The sequence below is a fragment of the Eumetopias jubatus genome, unplaced genomic scaffold, assembly GCF_037043125.1.
Source record: "Eumetopias jubatus isolate StellerSeaLion01/CBP00866 unplaced genomic scaffold, mEumJub1_p1.0 scaffold_12, whole genome shotgun sequence".
NCBI classification, from domain to species: Eukaryota; Metazoa; Chordata; class Mammalia; order Carnivora; family Otariidae; genus Eumetopias; species Eumetopias jubatus.
This window is the reverse complement of record NW_028274818.1, coordinates 70124708-70151413: the sequence shown is the minus strand read 5'-3', so window position 1 is coordinate 70151413 and position 26706 is coordinate 70124708. Positions and strand designations below refer to the sequence as shown.

General features: G+C 59.3%; 4 protein-coding genes across 5 annotated transcripts; all 4 read left to right on the top strand.

Moving 5' to 3' along the window:
* The first annotated feature begins 202 nt into the window (after nt 1-202).
* Nucleotides 203-1788, top strand: LOC148162827 (putative serine protease 29). The gene is made up of 7 exons (XM_088017048.1): nt 203-266; nt 424-446; nt 573-604; nt 725-826; nt 909-963; nt 1368-1541; nt 1624-1788. The coding sequence occupies exons 1-7, from the start codon at nt 203-205 to the stop codon at nt 1786-1788; spliced, it is 615 nt and encodes a 204-aa protein (XP_087873174.1).
* Nucleotides 1789-7239: 5451 nt separating this feature from the next.
* LOC114215650 (serine protease 29-like) lies at nt 7240-9272 on the top strand. Its single transcript, XM_028111783.2, is given in 6 exon segments — nt 7240-7440; nt 7552-7612; nt 7786-7966; nt 8117-8384; nt 8869-9030; nt 9108-9272. Coding segments are annotated over 6 exon segments (1038 nt in total).
* A 1182-nt stretch (nt 9273-10454) lies between these two features.
* Nucleotides 10455-17934, top strand: LOC148162826 (prostasin-like). The gene is made up of 5 exons (XM_088017047.1): nt 10455-10517; nt 11698-11768; nt 13689-13963; nt 14272-14417; nt 17905-17934. Exons 1-5 carry the CDS (start codon nt 10455-10457, stop codon nt 17932-17934), a joined length of 585 nt encoding a protein of 194 aa, XP_087873173.1.
* Nucleotides 17935-21734: 3800 nt separating this feature from the next.
* On the top strand, nt 21735-23164 carry LOC114215748 (tryptase-like). 2 transcript variants are annotated; one of them, XM_088016909.1, is made up of 5 exons: nt 21735-21801; nt 21970-22135; nt 22247-22512; nt 22674-22837; nt 23000-23164. In XM_088016909.1, the coding sequence occupies exons 1-5, from the start codon at nt 21741-21743 to the stop codon at nt 23162-23164; spliced, it is 822 nt and encodes a 273-aa protein (XP_087873035.1). In that variant the 5' UTR covers nt 21735-21740. The 2 variants fall into 2 exon arrangements, with proteins under 2 accessions (XP_087873035.1, XP_027967750.1); XM_028111949.2 differs by having other exon boundaries at nt 21741-21801; nt 21964-22135.
* The last annotated feature ends 3542 nt before the right edge of the window (nt 23165-26706 follow it).

Genomic DNA, 26706 nt, shown 5'->3' with positions numbered 1-26706 from the left:
GGGCAGGAAAGTCTGACCAGACCCCACCCACTTACTTGGAAAGAAAGATAAAAAGACTCCCAGGGAGGCCCAGGGAGGAAGGCTGTGTGTCCATCCATGGTGAGGAAGCCGACTGATGGTCAGAACCCTGAGGCTGGCTTCCAGACACTGGGTTCTTGCCCTGCCTGGTCTCCTGACACCTGCCCTCGCCTCTTCCCTGCAGATGCTGTGGCTGATGCTTCTGACCCTCTCCTGCCTGTGGGGCTCCGTGCCCGCCAAGATCCCAGGTGAGTCCTAGCCCTGCACTGTGCCCACCCACCCTGGGACCCCAGCCCTGCCCTCAGGCCAGTTGGCCCTCTGACCTAGGTGGGAATGGCCCAGAAAGCTCCTGGGCTCTGCAGGGTGGCACAGCTGAGTCCCTGACCCCTGCACGTTGTTCCACAGCATCCGTCCCTGAGAGGGAGTTGGTGGGTATCTCGGGGGGCCATAGTGCCCCTCAGGGGAAGTGGCCCTGATAGGTCAGTCTGAGAATCTACGATTACTACCGGGCCTCCTGGAAGCACCTCTGCGAGGGCTCCCTCATCCACCTCTAGTGGGTGCTGACCGCCGCCCACTGCATTTTCCGGTGAGTCACACCGAGGACCCCTCACTGTGTGGTGGGTGGGGAAGGGGGCGGAAGCAGACACTGGGGCCCACTCGGGTTCTGGACTCAGACCAAGAGGGTCCTGGGGTCTGCCTCCCCCAGGAAAGACGCCGACCCGTCAGTCTTCCAGATCCACACCGGGGACGTGTATCTCTACAGGGGCAGGACGCTGCTGAACGTGAACCGCGTCATCGTCCACCCCAAGTACATCACTGCCTTTCTGGGGTTTTCCTGGCCCTGTTGAAGCTGGCCACCCCCGTGAGAGTGTCACGTGGCATTCGGCCAGTCACCCCGCCGTCACATTCCCTGGATTCAGCCCGGAGGACACGTGCTGGCTGACGGTCTAGGGCAGGGGGCTGTACTATGGTGAGAACGCCGGGGGGTGGGTCCTGGATCCTTCCTGCCCACCAGGTGGGGGCAGGCTGTGGGGGATGGTTCAGGAGCTCAGAAATACTTGGGGAAGATAGGAAGCCCCTTCACAGCCACCTGTGCCCCAGGTGTGGGTGGGCACGGGGCCGCTTGGACACTCTGATTTTGGTTTTGTATGAAGGAACCGGGCTGGATGGGTCAAAGGTATTTGCAGGGTCCGACAGCCCAGTGCGCCCAGACCCAGACCTGCGGCTCTCAAATCCAGCAGTGGCGGGTTTGGGTCCGGGTGGTGTGGAAAGTGGCGGTGCCGAGGGATCTGCGGCGTGGGGCGGGGGGTGGCCAGTTCCACGTCCTGACCCCTCCGCTTCTACCCCAGAACCACTGCACCAACCCCCCCCCCCCCCACTGCCTGCAGCAGGTACAGATCCCACTGGAAGAGGAGAAAGCCTGTGAGGAAGGTTATGGGAAGTACCTTCACGAAGGAGCCAACGGGAAGGTCATCCCGGAGGACACGCTGTGTGCTGGCACTCTGGGCCGTAGCCCCTGCTCTGTGAGGTGCTCAGCCCAGCCCCAGCCGCGGGTCTCCTCCTGGCCTTATGTGCTCGGTGACTGACTATCCCCTCTCCCTGCAGGGTGATTCTGGGGTCCCGCTGGTCTGCAAGAAGAAAGGCACCTGGGTTCAGGTGGGTGGGATCAGCTGGGGCATCGGCTGCTCCATGATTGAGCTGCCCGCCGTCTTCACAAGCGTCCAGAGCCATGTGACCCAGATCCAGCAGCAAATTCGGAGGCGCCAGTGAGCCTCAGGTTGGGGCCAGGCTGTTGGCCAGCAGAGGATGGTGCTTCTTCTGCCACATCACGTCCCCAGAGCCGAGCTGACGTCCCACGCTACTCCCCTCCCTTCCCTGTGCTTAGCCCTCCCCTGTCCTGCACCTCTTGTGGCCCCATCCTCCCCTGCCCGTGGGGACAGGCAGGGTGGGGGCGCCAATGGGGGTGGTGAGCTGACAGGTGCGCTTGTCTCATTAAACTGTCTTGTAAACAGGCTGGTGGTCAGAGTGATCTTTGAGGTGGGTGTGGCCGCAGAGCTGGTCGACCCAGCTCACCTGTTTGGAATCCCAGAGTGCTGGCGGTGCTGGGAAGGCTTGGGCTTGGGCAGGGGGAGCAGGGGTGGATGAGGTGATCTGAGACTCTCCCCCAACCTTGGGCCACCATCGCTATCCCATCCTGCCTGCCAAGCACCTTGTCACCAAGTGAGGGTGTTTGTCAGTTTACGGACAGCTGAGCCATCCTCAGGATCTCATTCATTCCACCAATGTGGGTGGGTGCCATGTCCCCACATACAGGAGAGTACGCATTGCCTTCCTTGATCTCAGGGTCTGGAGGGGAGGTAGATGTGCCACAAGGATTTGAAATATAGCGTGGAAGGCCATACAACCCCATAAACCCAACCAACAGTGAGATGGGAGGGTCAGGGCCACAGTCACGGGAGGTCAGGACAAGACATGTTGCTTGCACTTGCCAGCAGGGTGACAAGTGAAGGAGCAGAGTAGGAATGAATAAATTCTGAAGCAGGAGACTGGGCGGGGGTGGGGTGGGGTGGGTAGCATGAAGGAAAGCCCATTGAGGCAGAAGACAGTGGCTGGAAGACCAAAGTCCCCTTCCACGTCCCCTCTCCAGCCTGGGTCTCGTTTGGTCCCTGGGAACCCTGATTAAAACACAGAGTAAGAAACAGATAATGATTCTCCACGTCCAGAGAGTCTACAAGTGACCAGAACTAACCAGAGTGTAAGCTTGCAGGATATGGGACAAATGTGCCGGCCGACCTTGGCCACATGCCTGTTACTGGCCACAAAGTGGAAAGTGTTACTTTTATAAAGATGACCCTCAGGACAGCCACTCTGCTATAGGGCACGTGGGGGCAAATTCAGTGACGGTTGGATGAGGTCTTTATGGGAGGAATTAGAGTGTGGAAGGAATGTCGTAGGAGGTGGCCCAAACACGTAGGGAAATTGTCTGATGTGTATGGATGAGAAAAAGCAATGGTGGAGGGGTGATTATCCCCCTCAGTTCATTTACAAGTCAATTCGGTTTTGATCAATGTGTCACCAAGGTTTTCACAGAGGCTGAAGAGCTTGTCCTAAGAGGCAGGAGAGAGCAAACAGCCAAGACTGGCCCAGAATTGTGAAGAGGAAGAATAGGAGGGGTTTTTTAAGAAGTTGGAATATCTGGAACGGGGTGGACACAGGGAATGGAGGAGGCATGAGCCCTGGCCCCTGGGGGGTTGCATCGGTGGGTTGCACAACATGTGACCTCAAACGTGTGCAGCTGCTGCGGTGCATGGCCCCCTCCGTTGCACCCATGAGGGGCCCTCTTGGATCTCTGAGTTGGCCACCACCCCCAGAGACCCATGGCCATGTCCAGCCACCTCTGGACGCCAAGTGCTGCCAGGGTGCCAGCAGGGAAGCTCCGCTCAGGACCCAGCCTGTATTCTGGCTCACTAGGAGTATTGAATACATAGTATACAAACTCATGCCGATATAGCCAACTTTGAACGCAAAGTATTTGCGTAGAAACTTTGTCTTTTTTCTCTTTTAATCACTAAGCATTGCTTTATTTATTTTTTAAAGATTTTTTTTTTATTTATTTGAGAGAGAGAGCACACAGAGGGAGAGGGAGTGGGAGAAGCAGACTCCTCACTGAGCAGGGAGCCCGATGTGGGGCTCGATCCCAGGACCCCAAGACCATGACCTGAGCTGAAGGCAGATATTTTGCCAACTGAGCCACCTGGCACCCCTAAGCATTGCTTTAAATCCTAGACCCAGCCATCCCTCAATCCACCCCACAAGCTGGTTAAGCCTCAGTTTCTGGGGCTGGGAAATGGGGACAGGAGCTCTGTCTTTGCTGTATTTAAGTGAATTTGTGAGTGAGTGAAGTTTGAATGGATGGAAGACATGGACAAGTCATCTAATGGGTGGCTGGCTGGAGGAGGTATGGATCGAGGAATGGATGGATGGATGGATGGTGGAGAGATGGATGTAGAGATGGAGGATGGAGGGATGGAGGGATGGGTGGAAGGAGGGAGGGAGGGATGGGTGGAAGGAGGGAGGGAGGGATGGGTGGAAGGAGGGAGGGAGGGATGGGTAGCTGGCAGGAGGGATGGATGGATGGAGGGATGGATGTGTGGGTAGATGGATGGATGATGGATGGAGGGATGGATGAATGATGGATGGATGATGGATAGATGATGGATGGATGGATGGATGGATGGAGAGATGGAGGGATGGATGGAGGGAGGGAAGAATGGATGGATGGATGGATGGATGATGGATGGATGATGGATGGAGGGAGGGAGGGGGGATGGAGGGAGGGATGGAGGGAGGGATGGATAGATGGAGGGGTGGATGGAGGGATTGGATGGACAGATCACAACGGCTCAGTGGTCCCAGCTTGAGTATCATTTTGGATTCAGCCACACCTGAATGAGTGTGTTGATAATTAGGTGGGATGAGTAACGTGAAGAATGTTACCCCATTGTTGTTTTCACAGCAAATAACTGGAAACCACCTGTCTGTCTGTCCATGGGGAATTGGTTAAATAAGTTACTCTAGATCCATACAATTGAATACAGTGCACCGCTAACAATGATGTATTTCTCTGCGGAGGGTGGTGGTGAAGGGAATGCGTGCTCACAGTGCCTTCACGGCCTGGCTCCTTGTACAAACTGCGAGTGTGGGAGTGATCGTGGGTGGCCACGGTGGCTACTGCTGGCAGAAGATTAATGAGAATTTCTACTTTCTAATTTTTTTTTTTTTGTAGGCTGAGTTACATTATTTTCATAATTAAAAAAAAGTATCTTTCATGTTGGAGGAAAAGAGTTTTCTGGTTTTTAAAAGCCACATTGAAGTGGATTTTAAGTTTCTCCCAAAACATCTGCTTATAACGGGTAACATCTCAATGGCTCCATCAAAATGGCCCTGGGAAACCCTCTTCCTATCCAGGAAGTGCAGTGGTCCTCGTCATGAGAGATGCCAGGCATTCGCTGTGTGGTGTGGAGATTTGACCCCCCTGCAAAAGAGAAATTCTCTGTGAGGACTCCCTAAAACATGTGGGAGGACCTTCCAGGTCTTTCCAGAGAGTTCCGCAAGGCCAGGGCATTCGTGTTCATTGATATTGTGTTTCTGTTTGTGCCCAAAGACTGGGTCACCACTGGGGCCATGGAGAAATGTGGCAATGGACGCTCCTCCCTCCAGGTTCCCATGACCCCTCTGAGACACCGCTGTCCATGCTAGGACGCCCTGCCCAGTCTTTTGCCCAACCAAGAGCTTTTGCAACCAGCCTGGGGCAGCCACATCCTTTACCTAATGGTATCCCCGAACCAGGCATCCTGGCCACAGTCCTGGACTTGACCTATCGTTGGCCAGTTCCTTCTGGCCGCAGCCCTGACGGTTGCAAGCCCCCCACCACGCAGCCCCCAATCCTTCCTCTGATCCTATCGCTGAGCCTTCTCTTGGTGGTCCGGTCCTGACCCTATCAAGGCAAGCAGGTATCCTGCCCACCCTGGGCCTGGTTGCTTAACAGCTAAAGCCAGGACGACCAGGGACTGAAGGTCTGAGGTTGATCTCCTTAGATAAGGGACCCAGTTCTCACGATTAGCACAGAAAGTGGGACCCTGGGTGTTTCATGCAGCTGGTGTTCATTCATGCCCCTGGGGTCCCTCCCCATGCTGTGGCGGCTGTCCCAGGTGTGGGCACCAGGCCAGAGGCAGGAGGGTGTGAGGAGCTGCCCTCTGGGGCAGCTGTCCATCAGGCCTGGCTCTGAGTTGGGAAGAGGCTGGGGCACCAGTGCCCCCTCCTTCCACGCCTCTCTAGAAGGCCATTTTCCCTCAGTGACCCACATCCTCCCTCTTCTCTCTTCCCAGATGCTGGATGCAAAGCTTCCTCTGATGGGCTGTAGGTCTCAGCCATGCCTGGAACACCCCAAGCCTCACCTCCAAGGCTGGGGTGTGGTGCTCAGACTCCTGTTCACCAATTCCAGAAGTATCCTTGCCCACTCCGCCTGCCCACATGCTGCCATGTTTAGCATGGGGCTCTCCAAGACTAGGGACCCAGGCTTCTCCACCCAAGCATGCCTCTTGGGGTCCCCTGGGCTCACTCTGTCCACTCCATTGCCCTGTGCCCATGTGCCCTGGACAAACAGGGCTGGGCTGGGCCACCTGGCACAGGGACCCTATCGTGGCCCTCTGTCCTCCTGTCCCCACTGGAGGTGGCTCTAGGTCAAGGTATGCTGTCTCCCTGGTCACCTTCCCTCGGGTTCCTGAGGCCCAGTGACCCTGAGCCACTCCGAATCACTGTCACCACTGACCACAGAGGCTGTTCTGAGCTTGGAGCTCAGGGGACAGGAAGCTCTGAATGGGGCTCAGGCGTCTCCTTCCTGAGTCACCCTTGGAGAAGGTGAGACACAGCTTGTTCCTGTAATGGGAGAGAGGGCCCAGCAGGGCAGGGGGTGTGCAGGCCTGGGGGCTCCAGCCCGGAGGCTGGTTTGCCCACTCAGGATGGGGGCACAGGGGTGGAGGCTGTCCCCAGGTGGGGAGGCCCCTGCAGGACACTGCACTTGCCCCGACGGGCCAGGCCAACATGGGGGAAGAGCATGAGTCTGCACTGGTCAAAATGTGGGGGTGGGGTGGGGGGAAAAAGCACCCAGGGCTGGGCCTGCCACAGGTTCTGGGGCTTCTGCTGCTCAGATGTGTCATGAGGAAGCATCAGAGTGAGCTGGGGGTGGGCCACAGGCCCTGGGCTGGGTGTGGGGGTGCAGGGCTCCCCGGGCCTCAGTCTCCAGGTGTGTGATGAGGAATCGGCCGCAGGTTAATCTGGTCTCCGGCTTTGCTGATTCTCTGTGGCCCTCTCTATGGAAACAAACACCCCCCTCCTTTTGGAGACTGCATGAGCTGGGAATGGTGTGTGGGGGGTGCCCTGGGATCTGGGAGCCCGCCGACCGTGGGGTACAAGCTCTGCCCGATACGTTGCCACCTGCCTGAGGCCTGTGGAACGTGGCAACCTGTGCTCAGAGCTGGGGGTGAGGAAGGGTGCCTCCCTGGCCCCCGGTTCAAGCGTTAGCTTATGGTAGGGGTGCAGGAGGCTGCCTTGGGGCGAGTGGGCACAGCTGTGGGCACTGCCCCCTCTCCTGCCCCAACCCTCCCGGCGGCTCTGCTCTGTTGGAGATATCGGCGGGACAGTCACTCCACATGGCTCAGGATGAGCCTCAGATTGGGGAAGGGCCGGGGGGACGGCGTACCCAGGCAGGCAGCCACCAATGGGTTCAACCTGGCACCCGACTGCCCTTCTTCCCCATCCTCCCCTCCAAGCGGAGGGCTGACCAAGCTGCCTGCCTACTTCCCCTGGCCAAGAGACAAAGGGGCTCAGGAGGCCCCCAGCGCAGAGGCCCATGGAGTCCAGGCAAGGTAGAGGTGCCGGCCCCTCCCAGACACCTGCAGAGGCTCCAGGCCCTCTCTGTCCCTGAGCCCGGGGCCTGAGTCAGCTGTCCCTCCGTGCCCTCTCCCCCTGCAGATGCTGCAGGTGTTGCTTTCAACCCTCTTCCTCCCGGGGAGCACCACTGCTGGGACCCCAGGTGAGTCCTGACCCCATGGGACCCCTCCCTTCTCCAGAGGCTCCTGCAAACTTGTCTCTAGTCCCAGCTGCTGGGACTTGTGGCAGTTCATTGGCACACAGTTCCTCCGGCCACTCCGGGAGGGCCTAAGTGGGGGCGGTCGGGCACAGCACCGTCTCCTGTTGCTTCCTCAGCGTCCAGCCCTGATCAGGAGCTGGTGGGCATCATCGGTGGCCATAGTGCCCCCCAGGGGAAGTAGCCATGGCAGGTCAGGCTGAGAATCTATGCTTGCCACTGGGCCTCCTGGGTGCACATCTGCGGGGGCTCCCTCATCCACCCCTGGTGGGTGCTGACCGCCGCCCACTGCATTTTCCGGTGAGTCTCTGGGTGGGACGTGGGGGGAGTCAGGAGGTGGGAAATCTGGGTTCATGGTAGGATTCTGCCTGGAATTGCCATGCCCCTCCCCGCGGTGCCCAGGGGGCTGCCCTAGGAGGACCTACCTCTGTGGCTTCTTTTTGACCCCAGGAAGGATGCCAACCCCTCAGCCTACTGCATCAATGCCGGGGACGTGTATCTCTATGGGGGCAGGAGGCTGCTGAATGTGAGCCGCCTCATCATCCACTCCAACTACATCTACGCCAGTCTGGGTGTGGACATTGCCCTGCTCCAGCTGTCAGACTCTGCGGAAGGTATTGCTAATGTCAAGCCGGTCAGGCTCTTGTCAGTTCAGCTTGAGGTCACCCCAGAGGACCAGTGCTGGGTGACTGGCTGGGGCGCCATCAGGATGCACCATGTGTATGGGGCGGGGACCAGGCAGGGCCTTTCCCAAGCTTGTCATCCCCGGGAACTCCTGGCGGGCGGGTGGTTGCAGGTTCCGGAAAGGAAAGAGAAGGGGCTGCTCACGCATCAGTGCCCCCCCGCCCCCCCGCCGTGCACTCCACTCAGGAAGGAGATCCGGCCACCCCAGGCTGTACGGTTCTGTGACTGGCTGACAGGCAGACTGAGCTCAGGGCTTAGTCCTGGGATGGGGAAATGCAAATGCTTATTTATTTCCACTTTAAAAGGAGATATTTCGGGGGGGGGGAACCAGAAAAACTCACCCCTCTGTTTTCTTTCTGGTAGTTCTGTCGGCAGAGTCTTAGGAATTCAGAGTGGGCAGGGCTCCTGCACCCCGGGGGGCCCCACAGCGGCCTGCCAGGGGGAGGCTGTGCCCCGCGGGGCCCCAGGTGGCCGGGCAGGACGTGTTGCCAACCTCTGGTCACTTCTCTCCCCCAGAGTCGCTGCCCCCCCCTTACCGCCTGCAGCAGGTGAGGGTGCAGGTGGTGGAGAATGCCGTCCGCGACCAGCTGTACCACAACGCCTCTGGGCAGGGCCAGCTGGAGAAGATCATCCAGGACGACATGCTGTGCGCCGGGACTGAGGGCTGCCACTCCCGCTACGTGAGGCCCACCCCATCTCCGCCCCCTGTCCTGCCCCGGCTATGGGCGGCCGCTCAGCCCTCCCTCTCTTCCCGCAGGGTGACTCCAGAGGCCCTCTGGTCTGCAAGGCGAAGGGCACTTGGTACTTGGTAGGAGTGGTCAGCTGGGGCTACGGCTGTGCTCTGCACGACATTCCCGGGGTCTACGCGCGCGTCCAGACTTACGAGCCCTGGATCACGCAGCAGATCCGGAGGTGCCCCTGAACCAGCTGGGAACAGCAGCTCCTGCCTTCTCCCAGGGCCTGCTGCTTCAGCCTCGGCCCCCCTCGCCCTGGTCTGGGCTCCACCTTCTCAGTGTCCCTGGCCTCCCCGACTGCTGGCGGATAGAGCAGGATGCTGGGGAGCAGGGTGGGAGGCCCCTGGGGCGGAGGGTACCTCACTGTGCTGTCTCTGTCAGATTAAAGAGCTTGAGGAATGACCCGAGTGTGGCCGGAGTCTTTGTGGGATGGGCTGACCATGGGCAACGTGGCTTTCCATGGGAGTGTGTCCCCCAGCCCTGATGTGCAGAGGGCTGAGCAGAGGCCGGTGTCCTTCCAGGCCTGGGAAGGGCGAGCGAGGATCTCAGTGTTGGCTCCACTCTGGGGCCGCAGCCCTGGGGCTGGGGAGGGGACGGCTGAGTGGCCCTTGGTGGGGGTAAAACATCCCAGAGCCCGATGGCGGGTGGGCGGGCAGCAGTGGGAATGGGCTAAATGGCATTGAGCTGTGCACTTCCACTGGTCACAGGGGTGGAATCAGTTTGCGTACGTGAACAAGATCAAACACCCAAAGTCCCCAGCACACGTTCCTGCATTTATGGGGGGCCCAGTGAGCAACGGAGGGCCGCCTGCCCAGCACGGTCCGGCTGCTCTGTGAAGCAAAAGACCTCTAGCCCCATGGCTGCCCCTCAGCCTCTGCTGGCCCCTCCTTCCACCTCCCACCAGCTCCGTGGAAGGATGGCCCAGAGACCTCTTGGGGCAGGGGCAGGAAGGGAGTGACTACCCGAGATAAGACAGGCTCCGGTGTCTCTCTCTGGCCTTGCCAGAATCAATAGAGCCGTGGTTCCCGGAACCTCCCGGTCCTTCCTGCTCCGTGTTTGTTCTGCACCTAGACCAGGTAGATGCTGAAGGTCACTCTGTTGTGACCCAAATCCCACCCCGTTGCCTGAAGCCTGATCCCTGACCACCAGTGTGGCCTTGCCTCACTGGGACAGCCGGGTCCCGGAGCCTGGGGATCGGCCGGGGGGCCAGGGAGGGACCAGGCCCTCTTCCCTGCGTGCAGGGCAGAAGGGGACAGAGCTGAGAGCAGGACAGCAGGCGTCAGGACCGCCAGGGACAGGGAAGAGGTGGGAGGCCAAGGGGGAGGGGCTGGGTGTAGCTCCAGGCCAGGGTGACATTATGTCAGAGTCAGATGCCACCAAGGCTCACGGAGAACCTGGAGTCCCCACTGGGCCCTCAGTACACGTCTGTCCAGGTAAGGAGGGGTCTTCGGAGAGCAGGAGGACCAGGCTTCACCTTCCAGCCCCAGCCCCCGTCTCTTCCTGTGGTCATTCCCGGGACTGGGGTGGTGCGACCCACGCAAGGCCAGGGCCACAGGGGTGATGCTGGCAGAGGACATGCTAGGGGCCACCTGGTTCGTCCTCTCTCTGGAGCCCTTGGTCTTTGCGGTGGGGAGACCTGTGGGGAGGCCGGTCCTGCAGCCCCCAGTGCCGGCCGCGGCTCCAACACCCTCCATCCTACCTCTGCCCACAGATATGGCTCCTTCCAGTGCTCCTTGTGCTCCCCTTCCTGGGAGAAAGGGGTGAGTCCCACAGCCAGAGCGCCCATCTGCCTGGAACCCGGACCTCTGACTGTGGGGACCCAGTCCATGGCCCCTCCGAGCCGGGGCCTTCACCAGCCACATGCACGCTCCACGGTCCCTCCTGGGGAGGACACATTCGATCCAAACTGTCCTTGGGGCTGCACAGCTTGTACCCCGCTGGTCTGTGTGCGAGAACCGTCATGCACACATGCCCTTCGGTAACCTTCAGCTCTGAGTCCTGTCCCTTGGAGCAGCTCCTCTGCGTGGGACTCAGGAGGAAGTCGAGGTAGAGAATGGAAAACCGAGGCTTCCTGGTGCCCCCCCCGCACCGCTGCCCCGTGCCAGAACCACATGCAGGGCTTTCCCCTGACTTGTGTCATTTAAGCTTCAAAATCACAGTGGCGGAAATGCCGTCCAGGGGCAGGAAGACTGGAGGTCGGCCTCCTTCTCCAACCCCGTGCCACCAGCCACCCACGGGGGCTGCTGACGTCTAGATTACTTACAATTACGATGAAAAACTCAGCTCCTCAGTCCCAGGGCACACTTCCTTCCTGTTGCCAGGGGCCTGGACCACACTGGACCACAGTACAGAGCATGCCCATCGCTATAGAAAGTTCCACTGGGCAGTGCCATTTGCAACTCAGAAAGCTGACCACGGGCTATTGAATCCATGGTGGAGGTGGGAGGAGGGTCCAGCTCTCCGGCCCCCCACTGGGCCCTGTTTCTCCAGAGCAGGCCGGCTGGTGACCCTGTCTCTCCACCAGGGAGCAGCTTCAGCCCAGAGGCCCGTATTGTTGGGGGTACAGTGGCAGCGCCCCGGCAGTGGCCCTGGCAGGTCAGCCTCTGAGACCAGGGCCAGCACGTCTATGGAGGCAGTCTTATCGGCCACCGGTGGGTGCTGCCCACTGCCCACTGCGTCTCCAGGTGAGTCCTGCCTCCCCACACTGGGCGGCCCACGCTGTGAGATGCCCTTGGGCAGCTGTGCGGGGAAGAGAATTGTGGGTCTGGAGCAGCACCAGGGCCCACGGGGCTCCCCGGCCTTTTCTGCCATTGGCAGGTGGCTCAGATACCCCCAGGCAGGCCTGGCGCCTGCACCTGGCTCTCCCCTCCAGGACGGTGCCTCAGATGCTGGCCATTCCCTTCAAACTAGGAAAGAAAACAAACTTTAATTATTCGACAATACTTGGAAGTCAGGAACTTCTTTCCAATTTTTGGAACTCTGGTTAAATACACAACATAAAATTGATCATCTCGATCCCTTCTCAGTCCACAGTTCACACTGTTGAGTAACACCCCCCGCCCCCCGAGGAACTCCTCTGTCTTCCCAAACTGAAGCTCTGTCCCCACTAAGCACTCATGCCCACCCTCCCCAGCCCGGTGCCCACCCTCCACTTCCTATCTCCATGGTTCTGACGACCGCAGGGACCTCATCGAAGCCGAATCCTGCAATGAGTGTTCTCCGGAGGTGGTCCAGTTGTACTGAGCAGGTCTTCAAGGGTCACCCATGTTATTATAGCAAGTGTCAGAAATTCTCTCTTTTCTATCACTGGATGTTATCCCGCTGTGCGGATGGGCAGTGTTTGTACATTCATTCCTCTGTCCGTGGACACCTGCATTGCTCCCCGTTTCAGCGATTATTCCCACGCCACTCAGCACGGGTGTACGAGAGAGTAGAGAGTGTTTCAAGAGCTAGATGTCCTCTGACGATACTTGAAAACAAAAAGCAGAATCAAACTATCATAAAGCAATCGGGTACTGAATTCTATACAAAGAGAATTCACAATCAAGGTTGGCCCCTCCCGAAGCTGAGCTATGGTGTCAGCTTAACCTTAGCAGATGCAATAATTAAAGTATAATCGGCTGGTCCCAGGTGTCACCTTGGGGTAAATAAGCCTTTCACGATTCTGTTGGTGCTGGGGCTGTTCCTGGGATGTCCTTGGTAGACATCCAGTCCTGGAAATCATGACCGGCAGTTACTGGGGGCTTCCTGCCCCTGGGCACTGTCCCAAGCACACTCAGGACAACCACCTTAGATAGATACTTTTACCCCCATGTTCCAGGATGGGAAACTAAGGCCCAGAGAGGTGAGTAATTTGCTTAAGACCGTATGATAAGCAAGAGGCAGATGCGGGATGTGGACCCTGAGAAAAGGGACATTGGGTTTAGGGGCAGTCCTGCTGGGACAACGTAGCCCTCCATCGGGCACAGGCATCAGGCCCAGAGACAGCGGCTCCCTGAGGAACTCAAAACACTTTCATCAACAAGTTCCTGCCTCCTCTGTGCTTTCGAATGGCCCCTCCCAGGTCACTGCCCACCTGCTGTCCTCAGATGCCAGGGAGGGGGCCTGCTGACGTGCTCTATGAGTTCCACAGCCCCCCAAATGCAGCTCCCCCAACTTATACCCTGCCCCTGCAGAGAACGTTGTCTCCCTGCCCACCACGCCAGCGCAGCCCAACCTGCTCCCCCAGCCCTCCCCCGACCCCAGGCCATCTCAGCACTGTGCCCCGGCTGTCTGGCCCAGGAATAGCAGGGCTGTGTCCACTCTGTCCCACCAGTATAGGCCCTGCTGCATGGAGGGCTCTCCACAGTCAAAGGCTGAACCACCTGTCACCTGAAGCTGGAGTTTACATGGGAGTCTTTCCCTGCCAGATGGGGTTTCTTGGGGACAAGTGCCCAGAGGATGTACCCTGTGTTCCTCATGCCTGGATCTGACTCAGAGGGCCAGGGTAGAGCAGAGGGTCCTTCAGTGCCATGCCCTCTCCCCAGAAGAGCTAGCTGGGTGAAGCCGAAGCCACCGGACCACCGCTCTCAGAGCCCACCATGTCCTTTCTACTTCCTGCCCAGCTTCTTGAATCTGCAGGACCTGAGCATCCAGCTGGGAGAGGCTGTGCTGTATACCAGTCCCCGGGACTCTGTTTCTGTGGCTGCCATCCACGTCATCCAGCACCCCTCCTTCAATGGGGACACCCTCCAGGGTGGCGACATGGCTCTGCTGAAGCTGGTGCGCCCCATGCCCTTCTCCAGCACCATCAGAACCATCCCTCTGGCTCCACCGGGCTCTGACTTTCCCACAGGCACCCTCTGCTGGGTGACCAGCTGGGGGGACATCCGGCAGAATGGTGAGTAAGGGGCAAGGGGCTGGGGGCTGGGGCACAGGGAGCTGCCCTGAGCTGAAGGCATGCAAGGGTGCAGTGAGTCACCCCAGTCTTCTCTCTGCCCCTCACCTCAACGTAGAGGCCGGCCCAGGCCTCATCCTGCACTGCTCAGCCCTGCTTTGGTCCTGCATCTTCCTCCCCGCCCAGATGATAGGAACGTGGGCCCTGGGGAGAGAACCCGTGGAGCCGCTACTCTTAGCTCTTCACAGAGAGTGGCACACCACCCCGTGGTCCCTGAGGGCCCCTAAGCCGCTGTCCCCCATGTCCCACAGTGGCCCTGCCTGAGCCCCACAGGCTGCGGGAGGTAGACATGCGCATCGTTGGCCTAGAAAGCTGTCGCAGGCTCTACCCCCCGGAGCCCATCACCAAGGAGATGCTCTGTGCTGGCTACGTCCAGGGCCAAAAGGGATTCTGCGAGGTCAGTCCCCTCTGGCCTGTGTTCCCGTCCCTGATTCACTGTGGGGTCCTGGAGAGTCACTGGACACCTGTAGGCCTCAGTTTCCCTGTAAACGCAATGGGAGGGAGGGTGCAGAGCCCCCTTTCACAAGGAAGTGGTGACACACCTCCTTCGTGCTTAGCAAAAGGCTCTCCCAGGTCCCCTCTCTAATCCTAAGTGACCCTAGGAAGCAGGCTGGATCCTGGACTTGGGGCAGGGGTGGCATCTTATGATCTAGCTCCACGAGGTTGGGGACTTTTCTCACCCAAGGTGGAACAGCATCTGGCCTGGAGCTGGAACTTGACAAAGATTTGTAAGACGATTCCAGAGCCATCCTGACAATAAAAAGCAGAAAGTGTGGGCTCCAGCTGTCACAGGGAGGTGAGAAGGTCCTGCAGGGGCCAGAGGGACAGGTGTCCAGATCCAGAGACACCATGCACCTTGTAAGGGAGGCAGTGTGCATCGGAAGAAGCAGGCAGGCTTTGGATAATAATAATAACAACAACAATAATAATAATAACAAAGTGAGGGGCGCCTGGGTGGCTCAGATGGTTAAGTGTCTGCCTTCGGCTCGGGTCGTGGTCCCGGGGTCCTGGGATCGAGCCCCACATCGGGCTCCTGGCTCAGCGGGGAGCCTGCTTCTCCTTCTCCCTCTGCCTCTCTCCCTGCTCATGCTCTCCCTCTCTCTTGTGTCTCAAATGAATAAATAAAATCTTTAAAAAAAAATAATAACAAAGTGACTACATCTCAGCACTGCTTTTACTAGCTGTGTGACCTTCAGCAAGTTGCTTGACCTCTCTGAACCTCAGGGTCCTCAGCTGTCACAAACAAAAAAAAGAGGCAGCTAGAGCTCATATGCAGATTGCAAGGAGGAACCTCTTAAAGATGGAAACTCGGGGCTACCACACCTGCTACCTGGAGCCCCAAGGGAGCTTGCCCTGTGTGTCCTCCCCCTGCCTTAGCATCCGGCCCCCTCCGACAAGCTCCCTGATGTTAGCCTCAGTCTGAGAGCTCCCACCCCTGCTGCACAGACCCGAGTCCCACTGGACCTGTTTGTTATTCTTGCTTCTTTCAGGGTGACTCCGGGGTCCCTCTGGTCTGTCAGCTCAGAGACAAGTGCTGGGTGCAGGCTGCAGTGGTGAGCTTCAGCAGGGCATGTGCTGAGCCCGGACTCCCAGGGGTGTATGCCAGGGTCTCTGCCTACCTACCGGGCGTGGATCCAGCGCCACCCGCTCCGACAGAGGAACTTTCACAGGGGCTGACCCCTCCCCTCCCCTCTAATCTGTCTGCATTCTTACATCTTTCTCCCATGTTCTTGTGCACCCCTTCTCCCCTCTGTCCTGTTGGCTTTGCCTCTTGCACTCACCCTCCCCCCCCACCCTGCTCTGTGCTCCCTGTTCCCACCCACCCCCATGTGGCCAGCTGACCACTGGAGCCCAAGTCCTGGCTTTAGCGGAGAAAACGGGGAAGGGAGGCTGGCAGTTTGCCTTGCACCTGTTTAAGGCAAAGAGCTGGGGCCAGGATGGAAGCACGAGTTGCGGGGGTGGGGGATGCCTGGGGGCCGCCAGCACCCACCTACCTGCAAGGAATAAATGCTTGGTATCCTGCTCTTCTGGCCAGTTCTTCCAAAACGTCGCGGAGAGGGGCAGCACCCGCACTTATCCCAGGCAGAGGCCCCGAGGGGTGCTCTCCGTGCTGGTAGTCGTCCGGGGGGGCAGGTGCGGGCGGGGCCAGCCCTCAAAGGAGATGCCTAGGGCTCCCCCGAGGCAGCGGCGGCTACAAATTTGTAAGATCCCTTTGTAAAAGATAGAAAACAATTATTTTCCGTTCTTTTGGAGTCTTTTTCAAGAGTTCAATTTGCTATTTAACGCCTGGCTCCCTGGGGCATGGGGACACCCGCCGAGTGAGCGCAGACCCCCCAGGAGGACGGGGCACAGCCGGGGAGGGCTGGAAGCAGCTCGCTCCTTGCCCCGCCGCCCGCACGCCCTGCGTCGGCCCCCGCAGCTCTCCGCAGCCCCACCTCCCCGCAGCGGCCCGCCCCTCTACGCAGTCCCGCCCCCCGCCCCCCCGCCCCCCCGCCCCCCGCCCCCCCGCCGCCGGCTCTCTGCAGGGGGGCGGGGGGGCGCCGTGGAGGCACCGCGCCCCCGCCGGGGGCACACAGGCCACTCCTGATTGGTCTGCGGGGCTGCGCGTCCGCGCCCTCCCATTGGTGTCCGGAAGGGAGGGCGGCCTCTATTGGCTGCCACCTTTCTCTCCCTCTCTCAAATAAATAAATAACAGCTTTTAAAGATTTTATTTATTTGAGAGAGTGAGCGAGAGAGCACAAGCAGGGGGAGCGGCAGAGGGAGAGGGAGAAGCAGACTCCCCGCTGAGCAAGGAGCCCGATGTGGGGCTCGATCCCAGGATTCGGGATCACGACCTGAGCCAGGGGCGGACGCCGGACAGACTGAGCCACCCAGGCACCCCAAATAAAATTAAAAAAAAATTCAAACGTCCAAATCAATGAGTCGGACAAATGTATACAATCAAGTTTAGACAACGTTCCCTCTCTCCCCTCCTGTCGTCGACACCCCCAGCTGGGGAGGAGGCTGGACCGTCCCACAGGGAGGGAAGATGTAGGAGGGGCTGAGGGGCGGGCTGAGGGGCGGGCCCCACCTGCTCCTTCTGCGCACCCCGAAGCCTTGGACCTCGCCTCCCTTTGTCCCCCCCATGCATCCTGTCACCTGGCGATAAGTGGCCGGCTCAGGGACACACAGACCACAGCAGGACCAGGTCAGATCCAAGGTGCCCTGTGGGCAAACCCACGTTGTTTTCTCCTCACCCGGGCAGGGGTGGGGGTCAGTGCTCCCCACGTCCAGGAAGCCACCGCCAGACTCCCTGTCCCCACACCCAGCCCGTGTTCCCGTGGTCTCCACCACAGATCAGATGGGCACAGTGCCCAGCTGTCCGGCTCAGGTCAGGCCCTTCCTAACCGTCCTCTGTGTGGCTGGGGCCTCATGACTGAGCCGATTAGGGGCCCTGGGAGGGGCTGGACTTGCCTGCACCCGCCCTCCGCTTCAGAAAGAAACTCCAAAGACCATCTGTGTGGCCCCTCCACATCTCTAACACCGTGCCCCTTGTCTCCTTTGACAGGAGAGCAAACCAAGGCACAGGGTGTTCTATCCCCGCATGCCTCCCTGCTCTGGCCCCCGGATGCCCTCCTGGCCGGAGGGTCTCCTGTCGCCCAGTGGATGTGGCTTCTGTGGGCCTGTGTGGAGGCCCTTCAGGAGGACCCCTCCTCCTTGCTCCCACCTTCACAGTAGCTGCTCGCTTGGCTCAGGCTGCTCTTCGGCCCTGACCCTTCCTGGTCTGAGCAGGGCTTACCTGTATCTGTGAACAGGAGCTGGGCTGTGTGGGTATGGTTTTCAGGGATACGGGGCCACCCCAGGTGTAGGCTCACCCCCTGCCCTGCTCCCCTCCCTGGCCCCAGGCCTGCTCGGGTCTGCAGCTCTGGGCTTGAAGGAGCCTAATCCTGTCTTACCAAACCCATCCTGTCCCCACTGAGCCTTTCTTCCTGAAATGCCCTTCCCTCCACACTTCATCCAGCCCAGGGCCTAAACAGGCCTAAGAAAATTCTAGAAGTCAGGCATCTGGGTGGCTCAGTTGGTTAAGCGACTGCCTTCGGCTCAGGTCATGATCCTGGAGTCCCGGGATCGAGTCCCGCATCGGGCTCCCTGCTCAGCGGGGAGTCTGCTTCTCCCTCTGCCTCTACTCCCTCTCATGTACTCTCTCTCTCATTCTCTCTCTCTCAAATAAATGAATAAAATCTTATAAAAAAAAAAGAAAATTCTAGAAGTTATCATCCCCTGACTATGGACAATGATTACCCCTGGGTGAGATGGGGGAAGGAGGAAGGAAGACAGATTTCTTGTTTTCTTGTCTTAACACATCTGTATCCATCAAGAGTTTGCAGTGGGCACGTACTACATTTGTAATTAAAAATAACTTCTAGATTAAGAGGGAAAAGGAGCAGCCTGTGTGCCTCCCCTATAAGAGGTTTCCTATCAGTGGGCAGTCGAGAGGAGAGTCTGACTGTGCAGAGCCAGGGCCCTGGGTCTCCCATGCTTTGGGAGGTGGACTCCCGGTATTCCTCTGTCCCCATCCCTTGGTGGGCTGCAGGGACAGCGGGAGCTGGGGCTGAGGAAGGGTTTGGAGTTTGGAGGTGGACAGGTGAAGAAGGCTCCTGCCCTGGTGGTCCAAGAGCCTCACTTGACGTGGAGATCAGTTCTAGAAGGATTAAAGGCAAACCTTGTGTGTACATGCGAATGAATAATAATTAAATCTGCAGTCTATAAACACAAACACCTCCAACTTCAAAAAGCAAACAAAACCGTTTCCAGCAACTGTGAAAAACTAAGTGTAAATGCATTCATTTAATTGAAGATCTCCAAATGCTGAAAAGAAGCCTAGAACTCAAATTGACAAAGGAGGGGCAGAGCTGCCAGAGGAGACAAGCCACTGAGCGACACAGGGAAGCTCCCAGCTCCCCCAGAATTGAGACGGGCACAACTCTCAAATGGAAACAGCAGAAGCATGCTATTTGTTACCAAAAAACTTCAAAAATTGAGCATCTAGGGGTGCCTGGCTGGCTCAGTGGGTGGAGCGTGCAACTCTTAATCTCAGGGTTGTGAGTCCGAGCCCCATGTTGGGTGTGGAGCCTACTTAAAAATTAAAAAAATATAAAAATACATTAAAAATTGAGTATCTCCTGTGCTTTTTTCCCACAACGTAGCAAGTAATACCTCTATTGTATACTGTCTTCCCAATCACATGTATTACGTTACCTATCACAGATCATGGTTTACCCTTGGCTCATGATACATTATGTGTCACATTTGTATCCAGTGTTGGATTCAGAGTTACAGTGGAGAGAGCACATTTTCTGCAGGACCATGGCAACAAGGGTGGGACTGGACTCCATTCTGAGTAAAGCAGAGACAAGTAGGGACATATAGCCAAGGTGCAGGGGTTTCTGAATGGGAACTTAGTAAGAGGAGACATCTGGGGAATTCTTGCTGAACCAACCGATGGGGGCTCCTGCACGCCATCGAGTACCAGGGTGGGGAGTGAAGAACTGTCATCAGATGTGGAGGGTGATCAGGTGCCAAAGGCAGGGGCTCTTGCTAAACTGGATTTTGCAAGGAAGTGCGCAGGAGAAGTTTCGGTCGAGCAAAGATTCCTGGTTGTTGGCCATTGATGGAGGGAGCACTGAGGTCCAGGACGGCGGGGAGGAGAAACTGGAGTGGTCTTTCTAGAAATAATGTGGCATAGCCACCAGGGGTTCTCTGGGAATCTGGTCTAGGGAGCCATCACAGACAGAGACACAGCCCTAGGAACCCAGATGGCAGTCTTCTGCGTACGGACACGAGGGAGGACCACAAAGTTCTGCGATTGGCTGGTATGGGATATGGGGATGTCCCTAAGATGAAACGGGATGGTTGTGGGGAACACAGCCCTCTGGGGACTGAAGTCTGAGAACAGAAGTGGACGGTTTCCTCGGCCAGGGGGTGTGTGTTCTCTACAGCAGCAGGGGATCTGCAGGAGCTCCACAAGAATGACTACAGCCACCTGGTCCTAAGACCCCGAACGTGGACAGCCCGAGCGGGCACGGCAGGAGTGGGCATGGCTGTGACACGTGACCGTGTGCGGGGAAAGTGAGGCTCCAGGGGGCGTCACGCTCGATGACACTCAGCCAAAGGTGAGCATGAGGCCCAATGCCCCACCTTCCCCGTGGATGCGCGGTGTCAGCGGGGGGGGGGGGGTGATGGTGCGTGGGAGGAGGGGGGACGGGGGTGTCGGGGCGGTGCCCACTCTCAACCCCATCTCAGTGCCTGGGTGTCCCTAGAAACATCTTTTCAATGGTCAGAGAATCAGAGAACTGAGGTCACAGAACAGACAACTAACCCTAAATCTGGAGAGGACCGGGACTGTGCACTGGCCACCTGGAGAGATGCCGCTGAGCCACGCAGAGCCAGGCTGCTGTCCAGGCAGGGTGGGGGCAGGGCAAGGCTCCCCTAGGGGAGGGGCCACGCTGATGGCAGCGTAGGGGCTGCAGGGGGCCCGGGGGCCATGAGGTGGGGAGGTCGGCAGGAGGCCCCAGTGACTAATAGGCCCAGGGGAGAGGGAGGAGGTGGGCAGGTGGACAGGCGGGGTGGGCGTTGGCCCTGGCTGTGGAGCCCGGTGGGGGCAGTGTCCAGGGGGTGGTTATCTCATTGTCACTTCCATCTGCCCCCCCCACCGCTGATGGCACTGAGATGGCCACCCTACTAAGAGCAGCCAGGGGCGGGCGTTGTGGGGTTCCCGAGGAATTGGGCCTGACATCCTGGGTGGGGACAGCAGGGCCCCTTCCTGTGTGGAGGCACTTGGCTCGGTCCTGCCCAAGGCAGTTTCCTCGTGTGATTTGGGGGGTGCATGTCAGCCCCGCCCTGGAAGGGAAGATGCAGAGGACATGCAGAGATGTGGGGAGGGGGACACTGTCCCTGGGTGCCTCCCTGCTCCTCTGAGGGTAGCCCATGGACATGAACTTCCCTGGGGGAGACAGGTCACATAGTGAGGACAGCACCACCGTCCCTGGGTGCAGCCATACCTGAAGGCCTCCTGAGGGCATCCTCGCTCTACATCTGGGCAGAGGAGAGGCATACCTGGAAGGAAAGCTGCCTCAGGGCCAGGGATCAGCCTGCCGAGAAAGGGAGGGACACTCAAACACCCCGTTCCCAGTCCAGGCAGGACGTGGGAGCCCCGCTCCACAGAGGGGAGCCGGCAGCAACTTCATGCAGACTGGTAGGCATGTTAGTCATCCAGAGCCTAGGAAGCCATGCCCCCCTCGGGGGGGGGGGGCTGACTCGTCCTCTGCTTGGCTGTACACCCACCCTTGGGGCCTGTGGACACCCAGATGGACGTCTGGGTGGTGTGGACACATGTCGTATGACGAACTTCATCTGAATCATCCACTTCCTTCACTCTGGATTGGAGGACGCAAGGCCCCTCCTCTGACCGCCTCCTGGCCAGGAAGGATAAATGGGCAGGGGAGAGTGGGCTGGGTTCATAGCAGCAGTGGTTGGACAAGGTAAGCCCCCCACCCCGAGAACCCAACATCTGGGTGCTGCTGTGGAGCAGAGGAGAGGAGCCCCAGATCCAGAGCATCGAAACCCAGACCCCCAGGCCTTGACCGACCCCCTGATCCCGGGGGGCCCCACTCCATCTGCACGCCGTACCCTGCAGACCCCAGCCTGGCCCTGTTGCCCCCCCCCACATTGCTCCTTTCAGATGCTGAGTCTCCCAGTGCTGGTGCTGCCCCTCCTGGGGAGCCTGGTCCGTGCGTCCCCTGGTGAGTCCTGACCGTGGTCCAGCCCTGTCCCTGCCCCCTCACCCTACATACCCCGTGATGATTGGGTGGACGGGTGCCGAGAAGCCTGGGGTCGTGGGGCCACAGGGAACAGCTGAGCCCGGGGCCAGGCTGTGCCTGTGCTAACGGCTCCTCTGACCCCAGCTTCAGGCCAGGCGCTGGAGCGAATGGGCATCGTAGGGGGCCAGGAAGCCCCTGGGAACCGGTGGCCCTGGCAGGTGAGCCTGAGAGTCCACCACGGGTACTGGAAGCACATCTGTGGGGGCTCCCTCATCCACCCACAGTGGGTGCTGACCGCAGCGCACTGCGTGGGACCGTGAGTGGCCCTGGGGCCTGGTGGGGCTGGGCGGGGCTGGGGCTCCACCCACACCCCCGGGGGGGCCAGCAGCCTACTCAGGCCCCCTGAGTGGCTGCCTGCTCTCCCCAGGGCCGTCACGTATCCTGCAGAAATCAGGGTGCAGCTGAGGGAGCAGCACCTCTACTACCGGGACAGGTTGCTGCCCGTCAACCGGGTCATCACGCACCCTGACTACTACATAATCGAGAATGGGGCAGATATTGCCCTGTTGGAGCTTGAGGACCCTGTCAACATCTCCCCCCACGTCCAGCTGGTCACCCTGCCCTCTGTCTTGGAGACCTTCCCCACGGGGACACCGTGCTGGGTGACAGGCTGGGGGGATGTGAACAGTGGAAGTGAGCATCAGGACCAGAGGGAGGGCTGGGGTGAGCAGGGGCGGGTCACATCCCTGACCCAGCCTCTGGGACCCCCCGGGGGGGGGTCAGGGTCCCCAGGGGCCTGCTCAGGGCACGGGTGGCTTTCCCTCCTGACGCCGCATGCTCGCCTCTCTCCCCAGCGCCCCTCCCACCGCCGTTCCCCCTGAAGCAGGTGAAGGTGCCCATTGTGGAAAACAGCATTTGTGACATGCAGTACCACCTTGGCCTCAACACGGGGGACAAGATACAGATCATCCGTGAGGACATGCTGTGTGCTGGGAACAGGAAGAAGGACTCCTGCCAGGTGGGCCCGTGCCTGCCCCCCCAGCCCCCGCCTGCCCCACCTCACGAGCCCCCACTGACCTGTCCCCCCAGGGTGACTCCTGCCAGGTGGGCCCTCACGTCCTCCCCCACAGCCCCCACCCGCCCTGCCTCACGAGCCCCCACTGAGCTGTCCCCTCTCTAGGGAGACTCTGGAGGGCCCCTGGTCTGCAAGGTGAGGGGCACCTGGCTGCAGGCAGGCGTGGTCAGCTGGGGTGATGGCTGCGCTCAGCCCAACAGGCCTGGCATCTACACCCGGGTCACCTACTACCTGGACTGGATCCGCCAGTATGTTCCCAAAGAGCCCTGAGCCCAGGCCCTGGAGCTGCCACCTGGATTGGTGGAGAAGAAAGCCCACGACTGTCCCACACCACTGCCCAGGCGGTGTCCTTCTGCCCACCTTCCCCGTGCCCTATCCGGGGAGCCCCTGGTGGGCACGAATCCTCATTAAAGTGCACAGAAGCAGACATGGTTGTCACTGCAGCTCTGGTTGTGCGGGTCACCGAGGGGGAGGGAAGGGGTCCAGGGCACAGCCTGGTGTAGCTGCTGTCACCATGGGGCCTGAGCACGGGCTGTGGGGGTTGCTGTGAGATGACCCCTGCCCAGCCCCTCGGACAAGAGCCCATTCTCAGCTCATGGCTTCCTTCTCTTGGGGAGTGACATCTTGCATTTGGGACAGGGAGAGCAATGTGGACCATTGAAAAGATGTTTCTAGGGACACCCAGGCACTGAGATGGGGTTGAGAGTGGGCACCACCCCGACACCCCCGTCCCCCCTCCTCCTGTGCACCGCCATCCCCCTGCTGACACCGCGCATCCACGGGGAAGGTGGGGCGTTGGGCCTCATGCTCACCTTTGGCTGAGTGTCATCGAGCGTGACGCCCCCTGGAGGCTCGCTTTCCCCGCACACGGTTACGTGTCACGGCCGTGCCCACTCCTGCTGTGCCTGCTTGGGCTGTCCGCGTTCGGGGTCTTAGGACCAAGTGGCTGTGGTCATTCCCGTGCCCACGCCCCAGTGTCTGCAGCGTGTGCGGGCAGGGAGCTGCTGGGGTCTGGGGCCTGCATGTCCTCCACTCTCTAGACGAGGCCACGGGCTTTCACACATCCCCCCCCGCCTCCCACAGTGGAAGGGAGAGCGCCCATTCCACCCCACCCTGCAGACCTCCACGCTGGACTGGGTGGTGGCATCTCATTCAGCGTGTAGTTTGTATTTTCATGAGTTTTGATGACGGGAGTCCCTTCGACAGGTGGAACTCTTGCCCTCAGCGGGGGAGGGGGAAGGCTGTCCACGTGCAGCACAGGGACATCGGAGCCCCTCCCCCTCCCCCCGGCACACAGTTGGCCCACCTGTGGATGTTCTAGTGTGACACGCAGGCGTGTTTCCTATGTTGAGCTGCCTCACACTCAGGATTGCTTCTTAGCACGCAGGCCTGCGTCGCGGCAGCTCCTCAGGCTCCTGGCAGCCTCGCGGCCTGTTTTCCGGAAGCCAGGTCTGCCCGACAGGGACTGCCACTGGCCGACCCACCCCGAGCGGAGTGCTGCCCTCCAGGCCCACTGGGAATTGACGGCCGCTTGTGCAAACTGTCCTCCGCCAATTAGGTAATTCTGAGTTGCAGGTTCTTCGTTCATTTTCGGGTCATTCTATAAAGTAGGGTGCTAACATTTGCCTTTGGAAGTCTGTGTTCTCCCAACCCTCAGCTTTTCTGTTTAGACACAATTACGCACATGAACATATGGAGAACTAAATCAACACCAACTTTTCGGGAGTTTTCTGGGCTCTTCAGGCCAGAACTTTCGAGATCAACATTCACCTCTCTCCTCCCACTTGTCAGATGCAAAGATACACGTTTAATCTATGGAGTCTCTAGAAATGACCCCTGTCCTTAGCAGGGGAGATTCTGAAATGATCCAGCAGCTTCCTTCTCCAGCCCTGACTTCTGTTCCTGAAGCCTGCCCAGGGTGGGGGACACAGGGGTGCGGGGGATGGGGGTGCCAGGGGACAGAGGGCCACCGGGAGCCATCCCAGGACACAGGAAGGCAGTGGGGCCTGGTCTGCGTGGTCTGACACCCACAGAGCCCTCACTCTGATGGAACCACCATGACAGATGATGTGCTCAACCTCTTCCGTTTTCCCTTTTTAGCTTTGATTTTTTTTTTAAAAGATTTTATTTATTTATTTGACACACAGAGAGAGAGAGACAGAGAGGAAACACAAGCAGGGGGAGTGGGAGAGGGAGAAGCAGGTTTCCCGCCGAGCAGGGAGCCTGATGCAGGGCTCGATCCCAGGATCCTGGGATCATGACCCGAGCCGAAGGCAGACCCTTCACCATTGAGCCACCCAGGCGTCCCTTAGCTTTGATTTCTTTAATGACAGCCATTATACTTGCCCATCCTAAGACCATGAAGATAAGAACCTGGAAACCTCCCTCCTTCTCCCCGCCCCCCACCTCACCCCCTCGATGCCAGCCTCATATACGTACACTCAGGCTTTTTTTTTTTTTTTAAAGATTTATTTATTTGAGAGAGAGAGAGAATGAGTGGGGGAAGGGCAGAGGGAGAGGGAGGATCTCCAGCAGGCTCCCCGCTGAGTGCGGAGCTGTCCTGGAGGTCGATCTCACCACCCTGAGATCACAACCTGAGCCGAAACCAAGGGTCGGGGGCTCAACCACCTGCACCCCCCAGGCGCCCCTACACTTAAGACTTTCTTAAGAGCATGTTGTGCAGGGGAGAGACCAAGGGACGAGATCTGGAAGCCCCTGGATTCCTTGAGATGTGGGTGAGGGTCCCAACCTGGGGCGTGGGGAGGGGGCCTCAGACCCCCCGGCTTCCCCTATCTGGCCCAGGGAGCTAAGGAACGCAGCCCCACTCAGGCAGGGGCAGGTGAGAGACCTTGTATCAGGAAAGTCAGGCCGCCCTCCGCGGAGGGCAGGCTGAGCCTGAGCGGACCTACGGGGCCGACCCTCCCATTACCTTCACTGGGCGACAGGAGACCCTGCCGGGCTGGAAGGGTATCCCCAGGGCCAGGGGGGAGGGCACCTCGGGACAGGACACCCCTCGGGAGCCGAGTGGAGGGGTACAGGTGGGGAGATGGGTCCCCACTAGGGGAGGCGAACTGAGCCAGGACAAGTGAGGGCCCTGACCCCGGGATGACACTGGGGGTTCAAGAGTCGGGGGCTGGGCTCCTCCAGACCTGCCCTGCTCCCCGACACTGGGTGACATCAGGGCCGCTGGGCTCCAAGAGGGGTGGCTTGGGCCTAACACTGCTGCCACCCCCACCAGGCTGACAGGGTCAGATCCCCCTTCCCCGAGGCCCACCCTCCAGCTGTGGGGCGATGGTGGACTCAGCAGACTCTGCACATGGAGGCCACGCCACTGTTGTCCTTCATCAGGACAAACGCTGAACACGCCTTTTGAGCCTCAGCTCCCGGCAGGAGGGAGACGTGTGTAGCCCGAGAAGCCACATCCTGGAAGATCGTCACACAACCACCCCATGCCTCAGTTTCCCCACCTCTAAGAGGGGATCGCTGACCTGGAGGTCCCACCTGGCCTGTGACCTGGAGCTGGGCAGGGAGCTGGGGGTGGGTGCAGGCAAGTCCAGCCCCTCCCAGGGCCCCTAATCGGCTCAGTCATGAGGCCCCAGCCACACAGAGGACGGTTAGGAAGGGCCTGACCTGAGCCGGACAGCTGGGCACTGTGCCCATCTGATCTGTGGTGGAGACCACGGGAACACGGGCTGGGTGTGGGGACAGGGAGTCTGGCGGTGGCTTCCTGGACGTGGGGAGCACTGATCCCCACCCCTGCCCGGGTGAGGAGAAAACGTGGGTTTGCCCACAGGGCACCTTGGATCTGACCT